Source organism: Vigna umbellata, chromosome 7 (assembly GCF_029865625.1).
Source record: "Vigna umbellata cultivar VRB3 chromosome 7, Vumbellata_1.0, whole genome shotgun sequence".
In the NCBI taxonomy this organism is placed as follows: Eukaryota; Viridiplantae; Streptophyta; class Magnoliopsida; order Fabales; family Fabaceae; genus Vigna; species Vigna umbellata.
This window is the reverse complement of record NC_142171.1, coordinates 24936909-24964071: the sequence shown is the minus strand read 5'-3', so window position 1 is coordinate 24964071 and position 27163 is coordinate 24936909. Positions and strand designations below refer to the sequence as shown.

The window sequence follows — 27163 nt, the reverse complement described above, 5'->3', positions numbered from 1 at the left end:
AGGCAAGAAAAGCATGAAAAAGGAAAAAAAAATTTAGCTAAGTCAAGAAGAGGGAACAAACAAAAAAATTTGAACCTTGCGATTTTCTCTATTTTTCTACAAAAAAAAGCTTTGACAATAGATAAATGTTTATGATAAAAGATAATTAGGAAAAATATATCTTAAGATATTTTATTTGATTTTGTTAAATAATTATCTTATTTAACTATATCAATAAATATCAAAATATAATATTGCTAAATCTTTTTTAATTTAGCAAATATATTATCAAATATGTTTAAATCTGCGCAACAATCAAATATACCTTGAAGATATTGGATTATCTAGAAGATAATAGGAGGAGATTACATTATCAAAAATAATATTATAATAACAAAAAATTTCAAAACAAAGTCTAGTCCAATTTATAAAGAGACTTAGGAAAAGAGGAGATATCTTTCGGTACTATTTTGGGTATGAGGTCAAGTCACTTAAAACGTACACAATTTCTTCTTTAATGTTGTCCAGTAGCTACTACTTCTCGTGTCAGCAAGCAAATTATTCGTACGGAAGTTCAGTGCAATGATATTAAATACACAATAAATGCGATCACCTATCTCCTCTTACCTTTGACGTATATTTATAGCTTTTGGCATGACTTGAGATTAGTGAAACCTTAATCTCGGCCCAATCTCAGTCCAATACCCTTAATTACCATTTACCTTAATTCTTGTAGAGAAACTTGTCTATCAAATAAGGCCGAATGTGTCTTATTATAGCCGTTCGGTCTTATCTACATATCCAACCACATTCCTTCGCTGTTTAGTTGTTTCTTTTTCTCCAGAGTCGTTCGGTTTACTTGGTGTGGACTATTATGTAAGGTCGTCCAACCCCTACTGTACAATTACTAATATATTTTTACAATATATCTTTTAATAAATAATATTATAATTCCTTTCAGAAAAATATTTATTTAATAGTTTCAGTCTCACTGTCTTGATAGATATTATTACCATGTTAACCGATATTGATTTCGATAAAAATTTATTTTCTAGATGATGAAAAAATATCAATATTCAATTATATCACAAAAATTGTGGAGTTCATTTCATTTCTTCTTCTTTCTATAAAAGTATCTGCCAATAACAATCTTACGACATTGATGGTACACAAAATAATTGCCATGTTTTTACGTTGTTCCAAGAAATTTCTTTTTCAATTACATACTCCACTCTCTTCTCCGAAATGTCATCCATTAACATTTTGTCTTTTAATTAATATAAGGCTGTTATCAATTATTGGCAATCACATTTTGTTATGGCTGCCAATATATATTTTTGAAAAAGAAAAATAATTGATCAATTTTTATTTTTTTTATAAATTATTCACACCAACCAATTTTATTTAACTAAATTAAAAATAGTATCAGATTCGGCCAATAGTATATCATACACACAAAAATTGAAGGATCGGGTCAAATTTTTTATATAAAAAAGTTATTAGAATGAAATTTCTTTAAATTCAAATCTCTTTTACATTTAATTTTATGATTTTAATCATTAAATTTGGACTAAATTAAGTTTTAAGTTTTAAAATTTTAAAAATATTATGTATTTTTAATTGAATTTTTATTAAATATTGTTTAATATCCTACTATGACAATTAATATTTTTATTAATTGGATGACATAATTGTTATCCTATCATCTTATTTTATTGCCTTCACTTATTAAAAATTTCGAAGTTTTGTAATTTATATAAAACAATATTATGGTTACTATAAAATAATAAATATTTTTTGTTAATTTAATTTACAATAATTATATAAGTTTATGTTTTTTTAACATATAAAGACATGGAAGTAAGATAATATAACAAGATAGTAATCCATAACTCAATTAACACTAAGAAAATAAACAGTCAAATTCCCGTTAAAAAATATAAAGTTTTTTGAATACTTAACCAATAAATTATATATATATATATATATAATATATATATATATATATATATATATATATATATATATATATATATTAAGAAATTGTATAAATAGTTGAAGAAAATATATCTCATGTCATGAATGATTGTTGATTAATAGAAATTAGGTTGAAGAGGATATGCGTTCACATGAAGGTGGGGTAAAATGTTTCACCTGTTTAAATGCATAGTATTAAATGGAATAGTTTGTTATAAATTTTATCAAATTCAGTAGGGCTGCATTATTAAATGTTGTATTACTTATATATAATATGAAAATAATTAATTTAAATATAAAACTTTAAATTGAATTTTATGTTGACATGCATAATAATATGTAGCCGTACTTAAACCCAATTAAAAATAATCCATTAGATACTTAACTAAAACTTATTCAATAATTCAGAAATCTAAAGATAAATTTAATCTTTAAATAATAATATAAGATTTAGTTCTTACAACTTTTATTTTCTATTTACTCTATAACATATTTCTTTGTGGTTATTTTAATTTTTCTTCTATAATATAATAGCATTCCTAAAATCACTTATAGAGCACAAGTTATCTATTTGTTTTCCTTTTTAATAATAGTGTAAATTTATCTTTACTATTTATACTAGTGAAATATACAGAGACGAATATTAAGTGTTATATTTATTAGAATAAGTTACTATTTAAAAAATTACTAGTAATAACACGTACTAAAATACATATTAAAAATGTATTTTCATCATTAATTAGAAAAAAGTATTTTTGTGAAATTATTTTTAAAAAGTCGTTTTTAGTTTGGCAGGTGCAATGATATTTTCTTCGTCTTTTTATGGTTTAAGAACATAAATTAAAAAATGTGTATATATGTTTCAAATAAAACATTTTTTTAGTAAGAGATTAAAAATTCAACTGTACACTATCCCCATCATAAGGGTGAATGAAACTTGTCATGAAATAAATGAAACTAACACAGTAATCATAGACCTTTTCTAAATTAGAAAAAAAAATCTAATTTTGTTTAACCATTTTTTTTTCTCAATTTAAAAAACTAATTTTTTAAAAAAGAAAATTAAGAAATCTAAAAATGATCTTAAATTGAAGTGACTACACTAATTAATTAAAAAGTTCTTTTGTTTTGAAAATACTGCAAGACAGGAAGTTTAATGATACAGAAAAAGCAGAAGCAAACACATTATTGCTCACCTACCCAAGTGTTATAAAACTCAATCAGTGCATCAAAAAACAAAGAAATGAAAATCTGAGCTACCAATATGTTCATGCAGTTAATTTCTTGATCCTTCAATATCTCCATTGAATAATTGATCATTGAATTGCTATTTATCATAACCTGACAAAGTTGTACAAACAGTACAAATTTCATGAATGTAAAAACTATTTCCAGCCTTCCAATAATTCATTTTATCATCAAAACCACCAAACAGTAACAAACAAAACTGTTCTAGCCTAGAATTTATCTTTTCCTTTGGCACTGTATTTGCTTTGACTAGTTGATTTTTCATTCACTACATCTACAAAGCACACCAAAAGTTCAAGAACAAACCAAAAAGAGACTGAGAAAAGAGAGAGTTCAGAAGTGAAGATCCTGGAGCTTGGAACTGAGAAATTGTTAGAGGAAACAGTCTTTCAGGTTCATACATTGTGCATTTATTAACAGAAGTTTGTGATAAGATAATACCTACTATTGGATCGTTGTAGCAGTTAAATTTTTTCAATCACTAATTCTGATTTAGGCCATTATTTCATCAGTTTTTCACTCTATAACTGTCATGATCTTCTGTCCAGATTCTAGTTTCTATGCTCTTCACCTCATCTTTTTCTGTTCTACTTCTGGTTTTTCATTTTGGTTTTGTTGCTTATTTGTTTGAGATGTTGTAAATGTCACTTTACAAGTGATTCTCTTTCCCTGTGCTTTCTAATCCTTCTTCTGTTTGTAGTTGATATTTAAAAATTCTAACTTTATCTTATACAAAGCAAGAATGCTTTTAGCCAAAGGGGAAAAGCCATTTGTTTGCTGAAAAATATCTTCACTTTATGTCTGTACATGAAGATGGATGGATCCTTTGTGTATCAGTGGAATCTGACCTTTTCTTTTTCAAAGTCAGTTATCTTATTTTGAAGAGGCACATCTGCAGTGTATATGTCTTTTTACTGCTTTGTATTAAATACATCTTTATTATACTTGAGAGTATGGATTTGCATATTTATTCCCCAAGAATGGTAAATATTGGTTTGTCTTTAACATGATTAATTTCTCATGAAAATAGGTCATTTGTAGGAATTTTGATGTTCATGTCTCTACGTAGTAAGAGTACTACTTAAGAAAGCAGTTTGGTCATTTTTTAAACGTTTTGAAAAGGTAAACAGTAGAAATCCAAACTAACCCTTTTTATCTTGGAGTCCATTCTTCACTGAGTTTTTTATACTATTCCTCTGCTAAGCCTTCAAAATGAAATGATGTTGATATATTAAAAGAGTTCTTAATATATTTTGAAACATCATAATCATTGTCCATCAATATATTTTGAAAACTCAGCATAGGGACAATATCAAAAACTCAACATGGAATCCAAATTTGCTAGGTTGTTGTGAAGATAAACCTTTTATTTATTTCTCAGAAGTCTCTAGAAGATTCTAGAATCTTTTTGGTGCTTGCTATTTTGAAAATGGACAATAAGAGGTCAAAACAAACAAATTTTCCAAATCCTGAAAATTTGAAAATGAAAACAGGATTTGTCTGACGGCTGGTATGTTTGCTGAACAGGACCAGAAAAAAGAGGTCTCATGGAGACTTCTATTGAACATCACATCCAACACATAATTAACATTCCAGAAGTGATGGAGCCTGCACTGTGGCCAGAATGTTGTATCTACAAGGTACCAACTAGTCTTTTGAAGGTGAAAGTGGTGGCCTACACTCCTCTGTTGGTCTCAATTGGCCCTGTCCACCATAAGAATGCTCAACTAGAGGAAATGCATGAGCAGAAACAAAGATATTTTCATTTCTTTTGGGCACGCCTAAGCCAAATGAGCAAGCTTGATTTGCTGCAGTACAAAGCCTTACTTGAACTAGAAGAGAAAAACCTACGCCGTTGTTACCAAAAGAAATTCCCTGATATCAGCAAGGAGCAATTTGTGGAGATAATGTTGTTGGATGCTGTGTTCATCATGGAGCTGTTTCTGAGACAATCAAGAAAATGGGAACACAAGGAGGACTATCTAATAACTCAAGGTTGTATTGGAAAAAGTATCCAGTGTGACTTGATGCTGCTTGAGAACCAGCTTCCAATGATAGTGTTGGAAAAACTATATGATAATGTTGTCCCAAGCAATGTCAAAAGCCACGCTAGATTTATTAACCTTGCTCATGAGTACTTTGGATCTTATTATCCTCATGAACAATCTTCAGAAAACAAGTTCGAGCAAAGAAAGTGGGAGAAATCACTGCATTTCACTGATCTAATTCGAAATTCCTATCTCCCAAAGAACCTGAGCATTCAGAAAAACTGTAATCTTAAGGAGTGTGTACTAAGGACTGCAACAAAGTTGAATGAGGCTGGGATAAGCTTTGACATGTCTCAAGACAGATCCTTACTTGATGTCAAGTTTGAGAAGAAACGATTCTTCAGCTGGTTTCTTTGCTTGGGTTGTTTGCCATGCTGCAAGTTGTTCAAAGCTCGGTTTCAGATCCCCCAGTTGAAAGTAGACCACACAACAGAATGTGTTCTGAGGAACCTAATAGCATTTGAGCAGTGTCACTATCCTGAAGAACCTTACATCTGCAACTATGTTTCTCTTATTGACTCTCTTATTCACACCAAAGATGATGCAGAGTTGCTGGTTGAGAAAGAAATTATTGTCCATGAACTGGGGAGTGATCAAGAACTGGCAAATCTGGTTAATGATCTTTGCAAACATATGGTGACAAATTCAACATGCTACCACCAGATCATGGAAGATGTTAATGAACACTACAACAATGATTGGAAATGGGCAATGGGGACATTGAGGTGGGTTTACTTCAGAGACCCTTGGAGAAGCAGTTCTACTATAGTGGGGGTTGCTGTCCTAATATTCACTGCCTTCAACTTCTACCGTGTTACTGATCTACTCTTTTAGTAAATTGAGAATTATATTGATGGAATCACCTTTTCTGTATTACATCATTGTTCATGATTGCACACTAACCGTTACATTTCCATTTTCTCGTAAACAAGAGGCTTGTTTATTATCAAACATATGAATTGATAACAAATAGCAGTTTGACATCCTTAACTCTAGGAGAGGGGTTAAAATGAGTCTGTATGCTTTTAAATAAGGCTAGTTTGGTTGGTTGATAGTTATGAATCTAAGAAATAAGAGCATACAAATCAAAATTGTTTGGGGGGAGAAAGATTCCCCCAGCTTTTAAATGGATCCAATTTGATCAAATTTCATAAAGTGAGGAAGTTTGATCAGAATATTTCAGGATGGTACAGCGCCAAAATATCCCATGCAGCATTTTAGTTCAACCATTTCACTTGAACCCAAGTAACTAGTAGCCTCCAATACACAAACCAAAACAGGTTACAATCACTTATCACATAACAAAATAAAATCAAAATCAAAGATTCTAGATATCCATTGCCAAAATAGAGAGTGAACTTGGACAGAAGCTGAACCAGGAAAGACTAACAGTAACTGCTTACAATAAAATCATCCATGAAAATGAAACAGTAATCCTATTGATTAACTGAAAGCACCTTCCGCTTATATCGGACCATCACTTTTCCCTTAACTCCCACAACCATGGCATTCCAGTCTATCTCAGGAAAAGGTGACACCAACTCCAGTTCAAAATTCCTTAGCAGATGAGTCCATATTGCTTTAATCTGAAGATATGCAAATGGCTCCCCAAGGCATCCATGTCTACCCCCTCCAAACGAAATGTATGAAAATGCACCAGCCACCTTGTCCTCTTCCCTCCCGACAGAAAATCGGTCAGGATCATACCTGTCAGGGTCCTTGAAAATGTGACCAAGCCTGTTAGCAAAAGCAGGTGATGTAGCAATTATATGGCCTTTGGGAATGTCATACTCTTTCCCCTCTCGTGTTGTGACACTAAAATCACTGTGCGAGCTTCTCAGCAGCATGATCAGAGGAGGGTGGAGTCTCAAGGCTTCTTTGATGCACCTATACAACACATCCATTTCAGCCAAAACATCATGATCAACTCTGTCCCCATGCTTTTCCATCAACTGCTTTTGCTCCTCCTGCACAGCTGAAAGGTACTTGTTGTTACACAGCAGATATGCACCAGTCCAAGTGGAGGTAATTGAACTTGTGTGTTGACCAGCAAAAAGAGCAGCAATGAGGAGTCCAGTCACTTCAGCTTCAGTTGTTGGGCGGCCATCTTTGTATTTTGAGTCGATGAAGCACTGCAGCATGTCATCTTCTGATTTGCTGGCACTCTTGCGAGAAGCTATGATGGTAGCAAAGATATTAGCTAGCTTCTTGCGTGCCTGATCACGACGCTTGTGAGCTGGGATAGGCAGGTATGGGAAGAGCACACTGATTGGAAGCATCCCATTATCAAGATCATGGAACAGTGCAGAGACATCATCAAAGAGCTTGTCCCGAACTTCACGTCCCAAGAGACATCTACTGGCTGTCAAGATAATAAGATGCTCAAGCTCATACTTCAAATCAACCTCACCACTTGGTCCCCACTTTGAGAAATAGTCCTGCAAATTGAGTTTGTGTTTGGGATAGAACACTCTTCAATATCCAATTGTTAAACAGCAAAGAAAAATTACAAGGTAGGAGTTTAATGTTAACAAACAACATAATGAGACAATGAAAACTGTCAGGTTTGATGCCATTTCACCATAGTGAAGTCCAAATGAAAATGAAGAGCTTCTCCAGTTTATTATCAGAATGAACTCAAGTAGCATGAAGCTTTGTTGACAATTCAATGGTCCATTCTCGTGTGGAAAAAAAAAGGTATGCACATACGTTATAAATAACGAAATCGTTAAATTTTACTACACATTCTTGTAAGATTTATATTGCCACTCTTTTCACTCTAGTCCAAAACCACCTTGTATTAGATCCCATGGAGTTGGATAAGGCTGCTCAGTTAATTATTCTTGCATTAAAGTTGGAATGGGCAACGCCCTGCAGAACACACTGATCATGACAGGTGTTGCCATTGACCACCAAATCATTGAATTGAATGCCCAAACACGTAATACATTAAGCAACAACAAAAGAGGGTCAATTGAAGAACAAAAGCCAATAACAAAAGCAAGGTATCTAAGCATATCAGCTTCACAACTGGCAAATTTCTAAGGGGATGACGGTTTTTTTTCCAGTCCCCCAATCTATCATTACTCCCCATAAAAACCAAAGAAAACAAAAGGGTTAATTGTCTTCATCATCAAAATAAAATTTACAATAAAGGGCTTTTATTCCTAAATTTTAAAACATCACTTTTGGTCTTTGAATTTTGTAAATATCCAAAATCAATCCAACCCTTCAGGGGTCGAATTTTGACATATTGTAGACCGAGGGATGAAAGCGTAAGCATCTAGAGAACCATGGAGGAAGACAGACACCATCAGCGTGAGAATAAAATAGCCCAACAAATTCCCGATTGCAATGATTAAATCCAAGAACAGAGAACGATTACCCATCAACGTGAGAAACCATCATACTAGATCAATCACCAACAACAACAAAAGAAAAGAACCAAACAAACACCAACATGAATAGCACCAACACAAGCATACCTCTGCTTCTGCAACCATCTGATTGACATAGCTCTTGAGCTTGTTGACCCTAAGAGCCTCAGTGAAGAACCTGAACTGTTCCTGTCTCACAGAGTAGTCAACATCAAAGACCACCCCAGGTCCAAAAGTTGGCACATTGAATTGGTACACCTCTTGCTGGCTGAGATCAGTCTCTGGAGCCTTGAAGAAGTGTGCGGATACCTCAGGGCCAATGAGGAAGGTGATGTTCTTGTGGAAGAGTTTGAGGGTGAAGACACCCCCAAGCTTAGGGTACTCCTCACGGAGCATAAAGATTGGACCTTTGAGGAAACGGACAAGCCCTCCAATCAAGGGCCACCCCTTCACAACTGGGGGTACCCTCTTCCTGGATTTGGGCACTATGAAGGCTGAAATGAGTTTTGCCACAAGGATTGTGGCAACCAGGAGGAGGCCAGTGCTCAAAAACCTGCTATCAATCTCCATGGTTGTTGTGTGTGATGTGAATTGAGGAGTGAAAGGGTTGAAAAAGAAGGTGACTAGATTTGATGTGTATTTGGATACTGATAGGTACAATTGTTGGTGATGACACCAATGTCTAAGAAAATCACAGATCCAGTGACATGGGTAGATCTGTGTAACGTGTGTGTGTGGCCACTAAGGAGTGTGAGAGTTCAACTGCAAATTTATAGGGTGAGATTGGCTTAGCTGGGCTCACAGTAATCACAGGGTTTAAAAGATGAAACTGTGGGTTAGGCTTTGGAAGGATATGACAAACATGCATTCACGGACCGAATATTTAGGGCTAAACTTTTATGAGTTTAAGGGGCAATTGGAACAAATGGGGAGAAAAAAGTTAAATACTTTGGAATTTGTTTAATTTGTACATCAAAAATAGAAAATAATTAGGGTTAAATCTTCTATTAATACCATTTTGTTTATGTGCTTCTTTTGACTGTTCAGAAGGCATTTGAATCGTCTAAGGATGTGTCTGTGAAATGTAGGGTGTGCCGAGAATTTTTGACATAAGATGTTTGAAAATTTCCTTTTATTTATGTGGTTGAGGGTGATCCTCAAAAATCAAAATTTGTGTTCATACAAGCAAAAACATGAATTATCATAGAATTAAAACTTAATTTTTATTGGATGTCGATCGGTGACAAGGTAAATTTATAGTATGTATAAATGAATAGAAATTTTATTTTATAAATTAATTTTGTGGGATCGAGTGAAGTGTTTACTTCTTAATCATTTTAATTTAATAAGTAATGATTATTGCATTTATGAAGCTGAGTAATGTTGTAAGTGTGTATATTATATAATGTTTAATGTTCATGTGAGAAGAGTCCATATTTTAAATATATGTGCATGTGAGACATATGTAATGTTAAAAGGGTACATGTGTGGGTGAGAAAACCAGTTGATTTTGAGTTCGTGCATGTGTAACGTCTACGTGTCTGAGAGAAAATAAATGTTGTTTGTTTTTGTGTATTTATTGTCTCTCTGTCTGAATAAAATGGTTTAATGTTAGTAGGTGCTATGACGAGAAACATAATGATTAAGTGTATTTATGTAAGGTAATACATCTATCATAATATTAACTTTCTCTTATTTTACATCATTTGCATAGTTGAAAACAGGGGTATTTTGGTTATGAAAAAAATTAACTTTTATATTTATAAAGAAAATAAAATTGAAGGGTAAAATAGTAAATGTAAATGTTTGTAAAACTTTGTTGGATGTCAAAATAATTGTATTCATCCTAGTTGTATTGGTGTAACTATTTTTTACATTGAATAAAAAGACGAGTAACTGAGATACATTAATTTACAAGAATTAAAAAAGTTAATTTATAGAGAAAAACATTGTGAGATTTTCGTTTTTTTTCAAATAACAAAGGTTAGATGATAATTGAATAGATTTTTTTTTTTTACGTTTTTTATTGTGCATAATAGAGCTTTAATCCATGTAAAGATTATAGAGAGATTCATTTCTTAATCAAGGAGTAGAGTGTTTGAAACGTGAAACTGTGAATGCATGTCTTGATTCATATTTCTATTTGTTCTTACCTTGGTGGTTATATAGTTGTGTGCAAGCTCACTTAGTCCTTGCTCTGTGACATGTGAATGTGGTTCATAAGTGATCTTGCATTCGAAGAAAGTTGCACGAGTGAGGTGTTTTGTTAGTGCATTGTTGATAACCACTCAATTGGAGTTGGTTTGAAGATCATGTCAAGTAATATCTCAACCATTTAACACTTTTATATACTTGGTTCCATGAATGGAAATACAAAATATGAACTTCTCAAATAAGCATGAAAGAAGGAACGAATCATGCAAATTAATACATGATCAGTTATGTAAAGAAATAATCGATTATACTTTAAACAAAAGTACATAATTGATTTTTCTTCCGCATAACCAATTATATGCTTCATTTTTTAAGCATAATCAATTATCTACTTCCATAATCAATTATGTTGAAGCTTTTTTATTTGTTATGTTTTGCTCATTCTTTTTGCATGGCTTAGAGTGCTTATGAAATGTATAAATTGAATCATATAATATGGATAATGGAGTGGTGTTTGTGTGTGCTGTTGTAGGTCTTGTTGGTGTAGATCCTATGCGCTGAAAGAAGTATTTTGTGAGTGTTATTGTCATAAGCAACAAGTAAAGCTACCATAAGTGGTTCCCTTGTATCATCCATATCTAAAATATGTGAATTGAGATTGATATTATACATGTTCCCTATACCTAATAATGCACGTGACTCTTGTTTATAAGTTGTGGAAATTGTTGTGTTGGTTCTGAAAATGTTTTTTACTTAATTATGTGCATACTTTATTGTTGAAATTGTACTTTTAGTTAAATTATTGTTAAAACATGAAATATCCACTTATATGATTTTTTCATACATATGAATATATGTAGTCATGATTTTGTCTTCATCAACATAAAGGGAAGAAGTGTCATACAAACAAAAGGAAAAGCTATAGCCACGTTGTTGGAGTTCATTGTACAAATCTATCAATAAACAAAGACCTCTTGAATAAAAAAACGTTTTCTTAACAAGTGTGATCAAATGATAGAATATGAAAGGGATTTTACACCAATATAGTTCTGACACTGGAAATAATGAATTTATCATACTTTGCATGATCAAGTCTTTATTTTCACAATTGTTTACAATTTCAAGGTTTCGAACAATTTTTATATATGACAATTTCATACTATGAAGAACTTGTTAGAATATTTTATTCTAAGTTGAAAGTCATGAAACTTGGTAACCTCTTGAGGTTAATAGGAGAAAGATTAAAAATCAAACATGCAGAGACTGAGACTGATTGATTCTGGCTAATCTCAAGCACTAAGGTAAAAAAGACTAATGACTGAGAAATTCCAATATGACCATGATATGACATTGAGTTCCATGATCAAACTAGAGATGCATGATCAAAATGTTAAGAATATGGATAGTTTGAATATTAATGAAGTATTTGCACTACATATTCATGCATATCGGGTAATAATTTTACACAATTATTGCATAAAGACATTTTTATGTTATGGGTCATGAAAAATAATATTTTGATTATTTGATTCATCACATTATGAAACACATGATCAAATGTACGAACTACAACATGTCTCTTTCATTCGACATTCTTATCACATGCATCATGACTCACTGTGGGATGACTTATGTATTAGTGTATATGTCAAACTAGATTGATAACATTATTTGGGTCTAAAAGCCTTGAAGAAATTGAATGTGGATCTAACAACATCATGCTATCAATCAAAAGAATGAATAACATCCTAATAATCTAGACCCACCACTCACGACTATATTAAAGAAATTATACCATGATGTTGAAATGTTTTTACATATTATGTTATTGTACCATGTTTAATATTAATTGCATCCTACATCTTTACACTAATTTGGTATAATTTTTAAGTTTTTCGAAATTTACAATTGTGCTTAAACATTTTACAATTATTAAAAATATACAATTAAAATTTACAACTGTGCTTAAACATTTTACAATTATTTCTATTCACATCTTATTAAAAATAGCTTTTCAAAAAAATTACTTTTTTCAATAATGTGACATAAATTTTAGTTTTTTTTTCATGAGTTACAAATTGTAATGAGAATAATATTCTAATATTTATAAATAAAATAACTAATCATATTTAATTTTGAATTAATTTAAATAAAAAAATATAATATTATAATTTCATCAATTTAAATAATTTTTTTTATCATATCTATCAAATTATTTATAAACTTTCTCTTCGTTTCCTTTCATATTTTTACTTTTTCTTTTCTTAATCTAGATAATATCTTTTCATTCTCATTTTTATCTTTTTCTTCCATTCTCTCAAATTCCACCACCGAATCCACACACACCATAAGTATATTCATATGTAAGTGTAAATGAACGTCTGTGAGAATAAACACACAAAAAAAAACCATGAAATATTCTAATATTGTGTGCATATGATTCAATATTATTACAATGTATAGAAAGACAGACATACTTTTAAGTTTACAAAAGAAGTGAATAGAAAAATTCAAAATAAAGAATGATTTGTTTTAATAAAAGTTAAAAAAAAATATTTTTACAATCAAACTAAAGAGAAAATTATGAAACAACAAGAATAATAATAGTAATAATCACTTGCATCTATATTTTTTTTATCATGCTAACTTGTCTTAATAAATTAAAACTTAATTATTATGTTAATTTTAATTTAACGAATATAATATTGTTGCGTTTATGTTCACAATTTAGATTTCCAAAACTTGAATTTTAACACTATTATGTTATGAAAGTATTTGATAGAGTATAGTATTCAAATAAATTTTGAATCCATATGAGTACTGTTTGGATGAAAAAGTCGTGTTATTTCCTAGAGCATTAGAGTATATTATATAAATATTGATATAATTATTCTCTAGACAGATATACAAAATTTATTTGGTTTAAATTTTGAGTTTTTGCAATGAAATTAAAAAAAAAAGTGCTAAGAAGAAACGAAAACATGATAAAAAAAATTACATTTTGAATGCTCAATCTTTTTATATAATTTTTTTTTTCATTTTCACTCCTTAAAAATCCTTATTTCTTATATTTCTAAGCATCCAAATAATATATATTTCTTATTCTATTTATTCCTTTTCCGTCATTCATTTTAATTGGAGAATGATATATTACTTAATATTTTAAAATATATATTGTATTTACATTTGATAAGAAGAAAACAACAAAGATTGAGATTAAAAAAAAAAATCACTCAGTTTTGTCATTAAATTCATTTTAGTTAAAATTAACAGAAACAATAATAAATGATAACTTTGAGTAAGAAAAAAACATTTTAATTAAAATGTTTAGTTGAAATCCTTTATATAATATCTTTTTTTTTGGATTTAATAAATCTTAATAATTTTTTTTTCTCTTGAACTTGAGCCAAATATTTTTGTGATTCTTCAAAATATTAAATGAATACATTATTATTGAATTATTTCTTCAATAAAAAATGTTGAGCTATAAGCACAAGTTAATTTTTTTAATATACTTTTATAATTTTAAGAAAATTAACTACATAAGTAAAATATAATTTCATACAATTTAGATAAAATTGTATTTTTAAAGATTTTCATTGTACAAAATGAAACTAAAAGTTATCCAATTAATGTGTTATTTCATATAATTTATATTATGTTTTATCTAATGTATATTTAACATAACTTATTAAAAAAATGTTATTTAACACAATTTATAGTATGTTTCTAATGTATTATTTCATGTAATCTATCCCATCACGACTTGGTCAATTTTCTCATAACCTATAATATTTTATTTTAACCACTCACGACGGGCTGCTAAAAACACGTTAATAAAATCTTTCAAGACGAACAATTAAAATTGATTTTTTGAGGATAATTTTTTCTTTTTTTATATTTTTTTACCATAGTCAACTTGAATAAACCCATTTTAGATATTTTAATACAATGAAGGTTTCAAACATTGTAATTATCTATTTTCAAACCACTCAAAATTTCCATTTATTTTTTTAATTTCAAAGTTGATAATACAAGTAAAAAGTTAACTGCCAATGAGTTATAATGGTTGTAACATCCCGAAAAATATGTTATATTAGTTCCTTTTATAACTGTTTTTTTGAGATTCATCCTTAAATTACGATGACTATTTTTATTTATTAAAATAAATAATAAATAATAATACGTTAATTGTTTTGCAAGTAATTATAGAATTAAACTCCTATTTTATTCAACATTATATATGTATATCTGTTTAAAAATTTAATTATTTTAATAAGAAAATATAAACATTTCTTTTTATATCTATTTATTATAATTATAATTTTTATATTCTAATAACTCTCATTGTAATAATAGTTATACAAAAAAAATGTTAATATTTCTTATTTTATTGTTATAAAAATGTGTAGACTTACAACATGATGACATTGTATATTTATATATATATATATTTCTAATTATTATGTAATAGTACAAAAAAAAAGTTATTACTCTACACGCAAACCCTTCTTAATATAAACTCATTATTTTAATAGTTGCTTACAAAAAAAAATTATATTTAAGACATTTATTTGATTATATGCAACTTTGTCCATAAAACATGGATTCTAATACTTTTTATTTGTTAATTCTGTATGGAAAATTCAACATAGTTGTAATAATACTTCAAAAATAAAGTTGTTCCTACATGAGTAAAATCTCAACTAAAAACCTTACATTATTACTCAAGTATAATAAAACTATCCTTGAAAAGATATAATGAATTTGGGTGATAATTGTATTCTTACAAAAATATCATCAGCATACATAAAGAAATTCCCATGTTATCGTAAAAATTCTCCTTTATTAGTTAATAATAAAAAGATAAATCAATTATTAATAAATAAATAATATAAAAGAGTGAGAAAGACTTTATTAGTTAATAATAAATAAATAAAGCAATTACTAATAAATAAATAATGTAAAAAAGAGAGAGAGAAAATGGTAAAGAGAGAGAACGTGGACAAGTTAGTGGGAAGGAGTCAGTAACTGCCATGCATAACCGTAATATCTTACAGAACATACAACAGAGCATAAAACATGGAACACAGGACATAAAACGTAGTAGTATGAAAAGTAGTAGTTCGTAGAAAACCAGAGAAAAGATTCTTTAGAGTTTTTGTGTGATGCATGCGAGAAAAATGCACGGGAAAAAGGAGCAAGAAGAGTATATAAGGAAAGGGCCATGGAAAGCAGAAGAAGATGAGGTGCTACTGAACCATGTGAAGAAGTATGGTCCCAGAGATTGGAGCTCCATTCGATCCAAGGGTCTTCTTCAAAGAACTGGCAAGTCTTGTCGTCTTCGTTGGGTCAATAAGCTTCGACCAAACCTCAAGAAGTGAGTCAACAATGTTTCTTCATTTTCTCCTCGTTGTTCTTTGCATGTACCATGTATCATTGTTGCATCAGTAGAATTAAGGTTTTTCAACTTACTGGTTGTAATGGCAGTATCAGTCAAATTTTGTTAACATATTAAGGAAACAGCAATTTAAAACCATGGCCGTTGCTTCTGCTGTACTGTTTGTTTGATGAAAAGTTACAAGGATGGGGTTGCTTTCATTGGTCCTAGCTTTGGGTTATACAGTGTTTTTAAGCTTACATGTCACTCTTTTTTGATGGGGTTTGCATGATTTTGTATTGCATTTTTGGCGTTTTATCTCTTGATCGTAAGGTGAGTTCAAGTTTTTGATACAAGTTGGTTCGTGTTTTGTGTCCAGATATAAATGGAAGGTTTATGGCTGTTACTTGCACTTGTGCATGATGATTTTACCATTGATCTCAAAAGTTGCTTTTTTTCAATGGTGTTTATTGTTTTTCAAAAACCATTCTTTGCTCAAGTTCTTTTATATTTTATCTCAACTTCAGTCCTTAAAACTTATTATTTTAACAATAATTTGATGCTTCTTGTCTGATTATTGTTTTCTGTGTCTCTGTTGGCCTTCTTAAAGTGGTTGCAAGTTTTCACTCGAGGAAGAGAGGATTGTGATAGAGTTGCAGGAACAATTTGGGAACAGGTGGGCTAAGATTGCATCCTTTTTGTCAGGGAGAACAGACAATGATGTGAAAAATTTCTGGAGCAGTAGGCAAAAGAGGTTGGCCAGGATTCTACAGACATCGGGAACAACTTCCAAATCACAGAAAAATAAAACAAAAGTTCCTACCCTTCTTGATGTTCCAACTTTGGAGGTAATTAGATGGAGAGGTTCCTCTATTTCCATGCTTTTATATTTCTATCATAATGTTTTTTTCTTCTTCTATAGAATTAGTGTTGATCAATCGAAAAGGAAAATGGAACTGAAATTTGAGACGCTAAATCAGTTTCAAGATTTGTTTGTTTTACTGAAGATGGTTAGATTTTACTTAATAATGAATATGCTAAAATACAGATTTCCACAAACAAGACAACTGAAATTGTGATAGACCAAATCAAATTTCAAGAACTGGTTTGTCCTGTTGACGGTTTGCTAATTGTTGCTATTTACTGATCTTACTCAAAGGTTTTAAATTGATAATCTGTTTCTAAACCTTGATGTTACTCTATATGCGTGTTCCTTCCAATGCATATGCCCCAAATTCTTAGAACTTTCTTGCCCAGATAATGCAGTAGTAGACCTGGAAAAATGAGAAAAATGTTTTGAGGCTGTGTTGTTTTCACTGCTGCAATTTGTTTACATTGGAATAACATATATTTGTTGACTTGTATAGGCTCCAAAATTCAGTTCTTCATCAGAGGGAGAATCATCATCAAAGCCTCAGTCATACTCACTACCTTTGATTGAGAATTCTGAGGTTATCAAAATGGTATCTTTACCAGATCTCATAAAGTCTGAGTTACCTAGTTCTGACCCAATCCATGTTGAACAAGGTTTTACCCCTTTTGAGAGCTATAACAGTAGTGAGCAGATTCAACAGATTTCCTTTCCTCAGATTCCAGAACTCCAACATGATCTCACATTCCCAATGGGAAGCCAAGATGTCTTAGCCAGAATCGATGAGCCATATTTCGTTGAAGACTATTGTGCTCTTGATGATGCATCTGAGTTTGGAATAGGTCTGCAGCACCCCATTGGATTCCCTTTCTTCGAGCCACCAGGAAGTTGCAGAATTGAGACAAGGGATACCATTGATAAGTTCAAAAGCAGTGACAGCTTCTTCGATGACTTCCCTATGGACATGTTTGATCACATGGACCCACCTGCAAGCCCTTCTTTCTTATGACTTTTGTGGACATTGCCGTTTATTCCATGTGTTGTTGTGTTTCTGTCTTGTAACTGCAGGCTAATAATTATTAACTTGGCCATGCATTGGTATTTTAAGTTGTTGATACTGATGTCATTCGTAGGATAACCAAAAACAGACATTGCATTTGTCCATATTACTGATCTTTCTGACGGCCAAATTGTTCTAGTCTTGGACCTGAGTTGTTTCAAGTGATAGCTACTAATAATATGATCTTTGTAAAATGTGTGGCATCGATAGTTTTTGCTATTATGTCTTAATTAATTGATCATTGATTGTTGAAGGTATCAATTGCAATGATATTCACTTGCTATTCAAACAAAACTACATAAATATTATTAGAAATGCATGCAGATAAGAGTAACTAGATATTAAAACAGTCCAAAGCATTATTTTCAACATCTTTGGTTTATTCAACTAGTATTTATATTGCAGCCAAAGAATACATGATTTTTATCTTATATAGTCTTATATTTAGATAAAGGAAAACTTTTCATGTCTTAAAATGGTGATATAAATCTAAAGAGAGAGAAAATAAAGGAAAAAAATAACAGATTTCTAAAACATACGATATGATGATGAGAGAAAGAATGAAAAAATAATGTATAACATTTTTTTGTAAATATTTTTGTGTTGACACGTTAAGATCTTGTTAGTTGCTGTTCTGTTAATAAAGTCCTAATTTTTAGAGGTTAGTTTAGCTTCAGTTCTTTATCAGATCGACCACGTCTTTAGGAGATGTAAACGTGGATTTTACATTCTGACCTTTTTTCATGATGTTTTGTTCCGTTTCCGAGCTTTAAGCTTCCAACATTAGCTTCTTCAGCTCAATTGGAAGAAAAATAAAATAAAAATATAAACATACAAAATTCATGAAATATGTTACCCGAACACTGGTGTAGTGTAAGTGATCATGACAGTGCAGTTTTATTCCTTTCAAATAATAAATACACAAACCTAATATAATTTACAAGCATTTTCTTCCGTTCTTTCCTAAAGACAAACTTTATATTTACAACACAGCAATAAAAGAAATAGGGCTGATAAAAATAGTATTCAATTAGCATAATCCAAAGGCAACAGTAATAACAAACCAACAAAGGGTTTTCTCATAAGTAGAATTGTCTGCTTAGATCATCCATGTTCTATCATAAACATGTAAATTCATATAATGTATCCATTAACTTATTCTGATTATAATGGGGAAAAGTAAAACCATACTTTTCTTTTCATCCTATGTTTACCATTCAATCGAGTGAAGAATAATAATGGTGTTTGTGTTCCTACTCAATCAAACATTCTCAATACAGAATCATTTAGTCTTTGGAGGAATCAAACATGAAGTAGCCACAGTAGTAAGTGAGAATCAGGCCTCGGAGGTGTAGATGGCCATTATTGTGCAGTTTTGTTTTCGATGCATTTTATACCAGTTTGACCATTGTGAACAATAGCTTCAAATTCTCCTGCAGTGAATGATTGATCTTTCTTGAAAATTGGGCGTCTGAGTTGGGCGTATCCACAGTAATCAACATCATACACTTCAACCTCCTTTTGGAATGAAGAATAAGCCACCCCAACTCCTTCCCCTACAAAAGATGGAACCAAATTAGAATTCAGCTCGAAAAAATTTCTTCAATACATCAAAATATACCACCTTTTTCATCCAGTGACCACTAACAGATTCAGTAAATTTCATTCTTACACATTAATGTAATATGGGGAACAGCAAGATAAAAGATTGCATTTACAAAGAAAAAGGTGTGTATACAGATGAAAGTTGAACAATAAATTGAATATTATACCATGTGTGACAAGCAGCAAGTTCTCCGTAGGATATTTGTCAGCAAGATCTTTAACTATTTGCTTATATCTAGGCCTTGTGTGCAAGTTTGGATCTTCTTCCCACTGGGGCAACTGAAGTTCCTCAAGCAAAAAAGATTTCATCAGCTCAAGTGACATTTTCATTCATACATACATACATACATAACTGTCAAATGTGCTAAAACATCTCAGTTGAAAGTGAAGATGAAAAGCTCCATACCTTTTCATAGACCCTTTTCACATTCTTATCTACTGTCCCTGCCGGAAGCAGAGCCTCGAGCTTCGGAATATCGAAACCCCAGTTTCCGTCTTTAGGCACCACGTCAAGTCTAATAGCTGCCCTGCTCATCATTTCACACAAGCCATATTCAACAGCGACCTGCAGTTGTGGAAAAGAGGGATAGAATTTCTTAAACTCAGAAGCTGCTGATATGTGAATCTGCTAAGGATTTGTAAGGCATGTTACAATTCTATTAAGGAGAAAAATATGAAACATCATGTTACTCTTTCACCTATAAAACCATAGAATTCTACTTCTGCAGATGAAACTGAACCTCTGCTACAACGTGTGTATGCACATTGAGTTTTCATCAGTGAGCCAAAGGTTTAAATGCCAACATTTATCCCTCAAAGTCAAACATCCCAAACATAGAAATCAAGCATAGTCATTGTTTGCAGAATCATTACTGGAAAATTTATTCAAACACAATTTTGTTTTACTGTAAGAAAAGTTAATGCTTGTTCTTGGTAAACTACAACAGTACTACACACAACATAAAACATGCTTAATCACTTTTCCTCTTTATTCTTCTTAAAGTGGAAGTTGGATAAGTTTAATTAGACTCTAAAAGTTTAACTTCTATGCATCATATCATAGATAATCATAAATATGATTTTAAAGCAATTATTATACAAATCCTATAACTTTCCGAGGTAGTTTATGATAGGACAATATTAAATCTCAGTGATTTTAAAGCAATTATTATAAAAATCCTATTACTCCTTTAAACTTAAAAGGTATCTTTTTTTTTTCAAATTTAAATGATTAAAATATATTTTCTAATAAATCAGGGTTGACCTCAGCTTTCAGAAACCAATTAATCCTTAAACTTATAATTCCAGTTAAACATTGATGTTCACATTCTGCAAAAAGAAAAGAAAGACGATTTTGACCTTGATTTTAGAGGGATCGATGGGGACGCCATCGCCGGTGAGGTTATTGGGGTCTTGGTTGTCGGATACGGCGGAGAGGGCGGCGACGACTTCGGCGGCGGTTTGGACACATCGGAGAAAGGGAGAGACGAAAACGCGATTGAGAGTGAAAGGTAGTTTTTTGCGTAACTCGCGACCCGTGGCGAAGGCTCGAACCCGACCCTGTTGGATCAGGGGCGGGTCCCAGGGTCGGGTGGCGAAGGTGACCCACATGGGTTCGAAGTTGTCGACGCGATCGCCGTGACGCATTACGACGACGTTTTGGTAGAACTCTGGTGCTGCATCGCCACTTGAAGCCATTGTTGGGTTCAGAGAAAGAGAAAGAAAGTTATGTTATACAATAATGGTGTTGAATGAAAATCATGTTATTAAAATAATAGCGTCTTGGCAAAAAATTTCTTTCCTTTGCTTCAAATATTATTCATTGAAAATCATGAAATATATATCAACCTGCATTTCAATCGGATCAAACACCTAATTATACTTTTAAGACATGAATAACTTTTTAATATTTTATTATTTAAAACTAGCACGACAGCAGTGGGAAGACACGATAATTTTGTTTGTCTTATATTTATACGTATAATATACATCTATATAGATATATATCTATAAATATATATATATATATATATATATATATTAATAAATGGAGAATATCTTTCTTTACGTTATATTTTTATTATTCATGTTCATGATAGAATATTTATGTATTTTCATAGTGTCGAAAAATGTTTTTGAAACCTAAATAAATATGAATAGAACAATCAAGAAGTTTAACTCTAATATAGATCAAAGGTATTGATTAATTCTAAACATATCTTTTTAATGTAAATCTTGTATTTGAATATCTAAGATTAATATTTTTACATCAAGATTTAAAACTTGTTTTTAATGAATTAGGATTTGTATGTTTATGATGTTAATGATTGAGTATGTTAATGAATTAGGATTTGTATGTTACATCTAAGATTTTAATGAATTAGGATTTAACTATCTTTTCTAACTTTATAATTTTATTAAATTAGGATGGAAGGGTATTATGTACTTCAACACCAAAGTATGGGACAGGAAAAGCAGCAGAAAATGAAAGAGGTTACCTAGTTGCAATGTCGGTTTGTTATCCAAAACCTGGTTCTATCAAGATTAAAGATGGTGAAATTCTAACACTAGAGTCCATATACGTAAACAAATTTCATACTGGAGTCATGGGTCATTTTTACATTTACTTGGCTGATCAACTTCCATTAGAAGATTTAAAAATTGGATGTGAAACTAGTGATCTTATTTTTCTTGATAGCTTATGCAACTTGTGGTGTATCGAAAATAAGAATATTGTAATTCCTTTTTACTTTTATATTAACTAATGTAAAATTATTTCATTATGACATCAAGTAAATTATATTGTTAAAATGTAAAGCTAAATAGGTTATACAAGTAAAACTAACTATAAAGCTTGTTGAGAAATATGATTGTTGTTTAAGACATCCTTTTAAACTAATATGTGAAAGTTGTTTGAATCCTATAATTTGGGAAAAGTACAAACTTAATTATTAATGTGAATAATTTATGTTGTTATTGTTTAGGTTTAATGTTTTGGTAGGTCCCTTTTTTCATCCAGAATCTCAAATAGGTCTCCTATGTCTCAATTGGGTCTTTATTTTTGAAAACTTGAAACAAATAGAGGCTTCCTTTCAAATTGGACAAATGTCGTTTAAGAGGCCCTTACGTGGCATGCTGACAGTATTTTCGCCTAAGCTAAACCTTTTCGTCTGGGCGAGATATGCACTAGAACCTTTTCGCTTAAGCTAAAACTAAGTTGCCTAGGCGAGATTTCGGCTAAAACTTAGGGTGCCCACGGGAACATTTTCGCTTGCGCGAAACTTTGCTCGCCTGGCGACAATGTCATGCAACTAAGCTTGAGCCACTAGAGTTTTTTCGCTTAGGTGAAACTTGGTGCCTGAGCGAATCCTTTTAAAACTGTTGTCTCGTCAATCTAACTTAAGCGAATTTAGCTTAAGCGAGACCATGCGACCCTGTGTTAAAACTCAGAAAAGGAAGGACTGGTTCATAACCACTTTCTTTCCAACATAATGTTTTCTATCCTCAAATTATAGGACACGAGGTATGAAGAGATAAAACACTAGTACTTTATCACAAAAAGAAAAGTGGTTTTGCTTCAAGAGGAATATGATCCCTTTTTTATTAAGATTCCAACTTTTTGATATACCATTAATCATTGTTGCTATTGAGGTAAGGTATCTCATTTTCATGAATTACACAACAAAATATACTTTAATGAAATTCAACCATGAAACAGCTACTAAAAAGACCGAAACTAATTTAAATAAATAAAATATTAAAAATAAATAAAAATAACCTTCGTTAAATCAATCCTAATCTTATCTGTTTTGAATATTTAGAAAAGCTGAATTATAGTTAATCAAATAAAAATACTATTTACACTAAATATCAATTTGTAGATTTAGTTAATTTCATATCAAATAACTTAAGTGCTAATATGACAATCCAGTTCATTGATGACTTGACAATTTTATTACACTTATTTTAGCAGGAAAAAAGCAAAATAATTTTAGAAAAAAAGGAATATATATATATATATATATATATATATATATATATATATATATATATATATATATATATGCACCCAAAAAAAAGTATCCATATCCATATTTTAAGGATTAAAATACATCCAATCCTATGTTTTACAGGTTTATAGTATTATATGATGCTAGGCTGCAATTGGGCTAACTTTAAGTATCATTTATGTGCTAATTTTGTCTAATTTTATTTATGAGTTACATTTTGTCTAATTTTATTTATAATATAAGTCATGCGCAGCTAATTATAATTTTAGATTGAACCTCTAACACTAGTTTTAACAAAGTGGCATAAAAATTGTCTAATATCTCAAGTTTGAGATGTCCTGAGTTTAATAATAGATTAAGCTAATTAATACTATTGCATCAAACTTGATCATTTCAAAGTTTTGTACCACATTAAAATACAAGCCAGGAAAACGTAGTCATAAAAAACCTAAAAATTAAACTATCCAAAAAATTATAGGTGAGAAATCCAAAATGGAAAACATAATTTAGTTCATTCATCAAAATATTTTTCACGAATTTAATATATACAAAACAATGTTAAAAATAATAAATAATATTTTTTAAATATCACTAAGAAATTTAAAATTCTATATTTTATCATGCATACCCATCAGTTTAAACTTTAAGGAAACCATTAAGGCCATCAACAATGTTATAGAGATTATCTCAATATATGTGAGAATAACTTTTTATTTATTAAGTAATTGATGTTATGAAATATCAAGCATCATTCTTACTAGGGTGAACTAATTGCACACATTCATAAAATACTGTCAGTTCATTTTTTGTTGTTGAAGTTAATCACATTTATTTATTGAAATATTTCTTCTATAACTCCACATTTTCAAAGAGTTCAAATAGAAATGTATTGTAACATAAAATATATGTAGGATCAGTTTCATTAAATTCCACAAACTTTAAGAAAAAAATGGTGGTTTTACAATACAATATCTCAAAACTTACACATTAGAAGATGTTTCAAACTCAAAGATAGAGAGAGAGAATGAGCAAACTGAAGAACTCTTGCATCTCTATAAATTCACCAGCTTTGTCATAAACCATGAAATATATTTGGTGAGAAAAACTGCATTATAGTTAATCAATGGAGGTCAAAACTCACATAGCAATAGTTTCAGTTCCAGTATACAGTCATCTACGTTCAATTCTTGAGTTCTCTAAGAGACTGATTCATCTCCACCATGATATTCATGTCACATGCATTAACCCTACATTTGGTTCACCCTGCAACAACACCAAAGCCCTTTTTGATTCTCTTCCTTTAACCCTAAACCAGATGTTCCTTCCACCAGTTAACTTGGAGGATCTTCCACATGACACTCACCCTGCAATCCAAGTTCAGGTCACAATCTCTCGTTCTCTACCTCTGATCTATGATGCATTGAAGGCACTGCATGCTACTTCAAGGCTTGTTGCAATCATTTCTGATGGTTTGATAACACAAGTGCTACCCTTTGGCAAAGAACTCAATGTGTTGTCCTACTCATATTTTCCATCCACAGCAATGTTACTGTCGCTTTGTTTGTATTCTTCTATGCTTGACAAGGCAATATCTTGTGAGTACAGAGACCTGCTAGAACCTATAGAGATTCCTGGTTGCATACCGATTCATGGAACTGATCTTCCCGACCCTCTTCAGAATCGATCAGGTGCAGCATATAAACAATTTCTCGAAGGTAATGAAAGCTTCAATCTACTTTTGTTTTCTCTCTTTTATAATGAACATTGATGTATTGACTTGACAATTTTGAATTAGCAATTACTTATGCAGTAACTATAATAGTATTTTATTCATGACTACTCATCTGTATTGTTAAACTTAAGTTGTAAAAGTGGTTATTTAAACATCTGTATTTAAGGCTTTGAATGTTTTAGATGTGAATTGTTTCACTGAATTGTAACCAAACATCTGTAATATCCTTTAAGTAATCTGCTATTGAATATAACATAATAATAGGAAGAAGGATATTTGTCACCACCATTTGACAACAACTCATTTAAGAGTAAAATAGTCACAGAAAAAAAAATACACTTTTTGTAAAGAAAAAGTAAAAGTGAAAAGTAATAAAGGATACTGAAATGAAATGGATATGAGTGAATTTTGGATGTCAAAATACTATAATTTTGTATAGGGTTTAGGATACCTCAAAATTTGTCACATTTATTTAGTTCTATGTTGCTGATAAAAAAAGGAAGTTTTGAATCTTTTGAGTGATGAAACTAATTATGAATATATATGTTGACAACATATTTTTGAAGGCAATGAAAGATTCTACTTAGCTGATGGTATATTGGTTAACAACTTTTTGGAGATGGAAGAAGGGATCATAAGAGCCTTGCAAGAAGAACAGGAGAAAGGAACAATCCCTTGTGTTTATGCAGTGGGACCCTTTGTGCAAGAGGATCCATGCAGAGAGGGAAGCAGCAATGACATAAAATATCTGAGATGGTTGGACAAACAACAATGCAATTCTGTGTTATATGTTTCATTTGGAAGTGGTGGCACACTGTCTCATGAACAGATAAAAGAGCTTGCTTGGGGATTGGAACTGAGTGGCCAAAAGTTCTTGTGGGTGTTAAGACCACCTAACAAGTTTGGCATTATTTCAGACATTGGTGCCAGAAATGAGGACCCTTTTGAGTTTCTACCAGATGGGTTTTTGAAGAGAACAGAAGGGCATGGGTTGGTGGTGCCTTATTGGGCATCACAGGTTCAAATCCTTGGTCATGGTGCAATTGGGGGATTCCTATGCCATTGTGGTTGGAATTCAACACTTGAAGGTGTTGTGCATGGGATTCCACTGATTGCATGGCCACTCTTTGCTGAGCAAAAGATGAATGCAGTTCTGCTGAGTGATGATTTGAAAGTGGCTCTTAGGGTTAGGGTTAGTGAGAATGGGATTGTGGAAAGGGAAGAGATAAGTAGGATCATAAGGAAGCTGATGGTGGGAGAAGAAGGCAAGGAAATTATTCATAGAATGAAAATTTTGAAAGATGCTGCTGTTGATGCTATCAAGGATGAAGGATCTTCAACAGTAACCCTAACTCAGTTGGCACTAAAGTGGAAAAGTTTGAGTTTGGGATGTGATTAAAACTATCTTTGCAGTTAAATAAAGATGGTAGATTAATGGTAAGGTGATACATGTCTATATTCATACAATCATTTTACACATTATATCATAGATATTAAAAGAATAAAAATTAATAAAAGAATGGATTTTTATATATATATTTTTTTTAAAAAAATAGTATTAAATGAATATAAAAAAATGTGTTAAAAAGTATAACTTTTCAAAATAGTATATGTATATCTTTTAATTTTTTATATCTATTTATTATCTAAACATATTTATATATTTATTTTTCTATTTAATTCTTCTTAAATTATTTTATATTTAAAAATAAAAATATAATT

The 27163-nt window shown here is 31.0% G+C and overlaps 4 protein-coding genes and 1 pseudogene across 4 annotated transcripts; 3 read left to right on the top strand and 2 right to left on the bottom strand.

Annotated features, from left to right (window-relative positions):
- Nucleotides 1-3403: 3403 nt before the first annotated feature.
- On the top strand, nt 3404-6128 carry LOC124847920 (UPF0481 protein At3g47200-like). Its single transcript, XM_047325511.2, has 2 exons — nt 3404-3597; nt 4732-6128. Exon 2 carries the CDS (start codon nt 4752-4754, stop codon nt 6084-6086), a length of 1335 nt encoding a protein of 444 aa, XP_047181467.2. The 5' UTR covers nt 3404-3597; nt 4732-4751; the 3' UTR covers nt 6087-6128.
- A 403-nt stretch (nt 6129-6531) lies between these two features.
- Nucleotides 6532-9459, bottom strand: LOC124847915 (obtusifoliol 14-alpha demethylase). Its single transcript, XM_047325506.2, has 2 exons — nt 8738-9459; nt 6532-7690 (listed from the first exon to the last, which is right to left on the bottom strand). Exons 1-2 carry the CDS (start codon nt 9197-9199, stop codon nt 6689-6691), a joined length of 1464 nt encoding a protein of 487 aa, XP_047181462.1. The 5' UTR covers nt 9200-9459; the 3' UTR covers nt 6532-6688.
- Nucleotides 9460-15920: 6461 nt separating this feature from the next.
- Nucleotides 15921-18043, top strand: LOC148195540 (transcription factor DUO1-like). Its single transcript, XM_088094357.1, has 3 exons — nt 15921-16163; nt 16774-17011; nt 17531-18043. Exons 1-3 carry the CDS (start codon nt 15952-15954, stop codon nt 18041-18043), a joined length of 963 nt encoding a protein of 320 aa, XP_087950483.1. The 5' UTR covers nt 15921-15951.
- A 1104-nt stretch (nt 18044-19147) lies between these two features.
- On the bottom strand, nt 19148-21519 carry LOC124847926 (uncharacterized). The gene is made up of 4 exons (XM_047325519.2): nt 21059-21519; nt 20106-20264; nt 19867-19978; nt 19148-19650 (listed from the first exon to the last, which is right to left on the bottom strand). Exons 1-4 carry the CDS (start codon nt 21395-21397, stop codon nt 19457-19459), a joined length of 804 nt encoding a protein of 267 aa, XP_047181475.1. The 5' UTR covers nt 21398-21519; the 3' UTR covers nt 19148-19456.
- A 3313-nt stretch (nt 21520-24832) lies between these two features.
- LOC148195539 (hydroquinone glucosyltransferase pseudogene) lies at nt 24833-26840 on the top strand (annotated as a pseudogene).
- The last annotated feature ends 323 nt before the right edge of the window (nt 26841-27163 follow it).

Coding starts and splice junctions, on each gene's coding strand:
- LOC124847920 (XM_047325511.2), top strand. CDS start 4,752: ATGGAGACTTCTATTGAACATCACATCCAACACATAATTAACATTCCA.
- LOC124847915 (XM_047325506.2), bottom strand. CDS start 9,199: ATGGAGATTGATAGCAGGTTTTTGAGCACTGGCCTCCTCCTGGTTGCC. Junction 7,691..8,737: donor AGATGGTTGCAGAAGCAGAG/GTATGCTTGTGT, acceptor CTCAATTTGCAG/GACTATTTCTCAAAGTGGGG.
- LOC148195540 (XM_088094357.1), top strand. CDS start 15,952: ATGCATGCGAGAAAAATGCACGGGAAAAAGGAGCAAGAAGAGTATATA. Junction 16,164..16,773: donor CTTCGACCAAACCTCAAGAA/GTGAGTCAACAA, acceptor GCCTTCTTAAAG/TGGTTGCAAGTTTTCACTCG. Junction 17,012..17,530: donor TTGATGTTCCAACTTTGGAG/GTAATTAGATGG, acceptor TGACTTGTATAG/GCTCCAAAATTCAGTTCTTC.
- LOC124847926 (XM_047325519.2), bottom strand. CDS start 21,397: ATGGCTTCAAGTGGCGATGCAGCACCAGAGTTCTACCAAAACGTCGTC. Junction 20,265..21,058: donor TCGATCCCTCTAAAATCAAG/GTCAAAATCGTC, acceptor CCACAACTGCAG/GTCGCTGTTGAATATGGCTT. Junction 19,979..20,105: donor TGAAAAGGGTCTATGAAAAG/GTATGGAGCTTT, acceptor GAGGAACTTCAG/TTGCCCCAGTGGGAAGAAGA.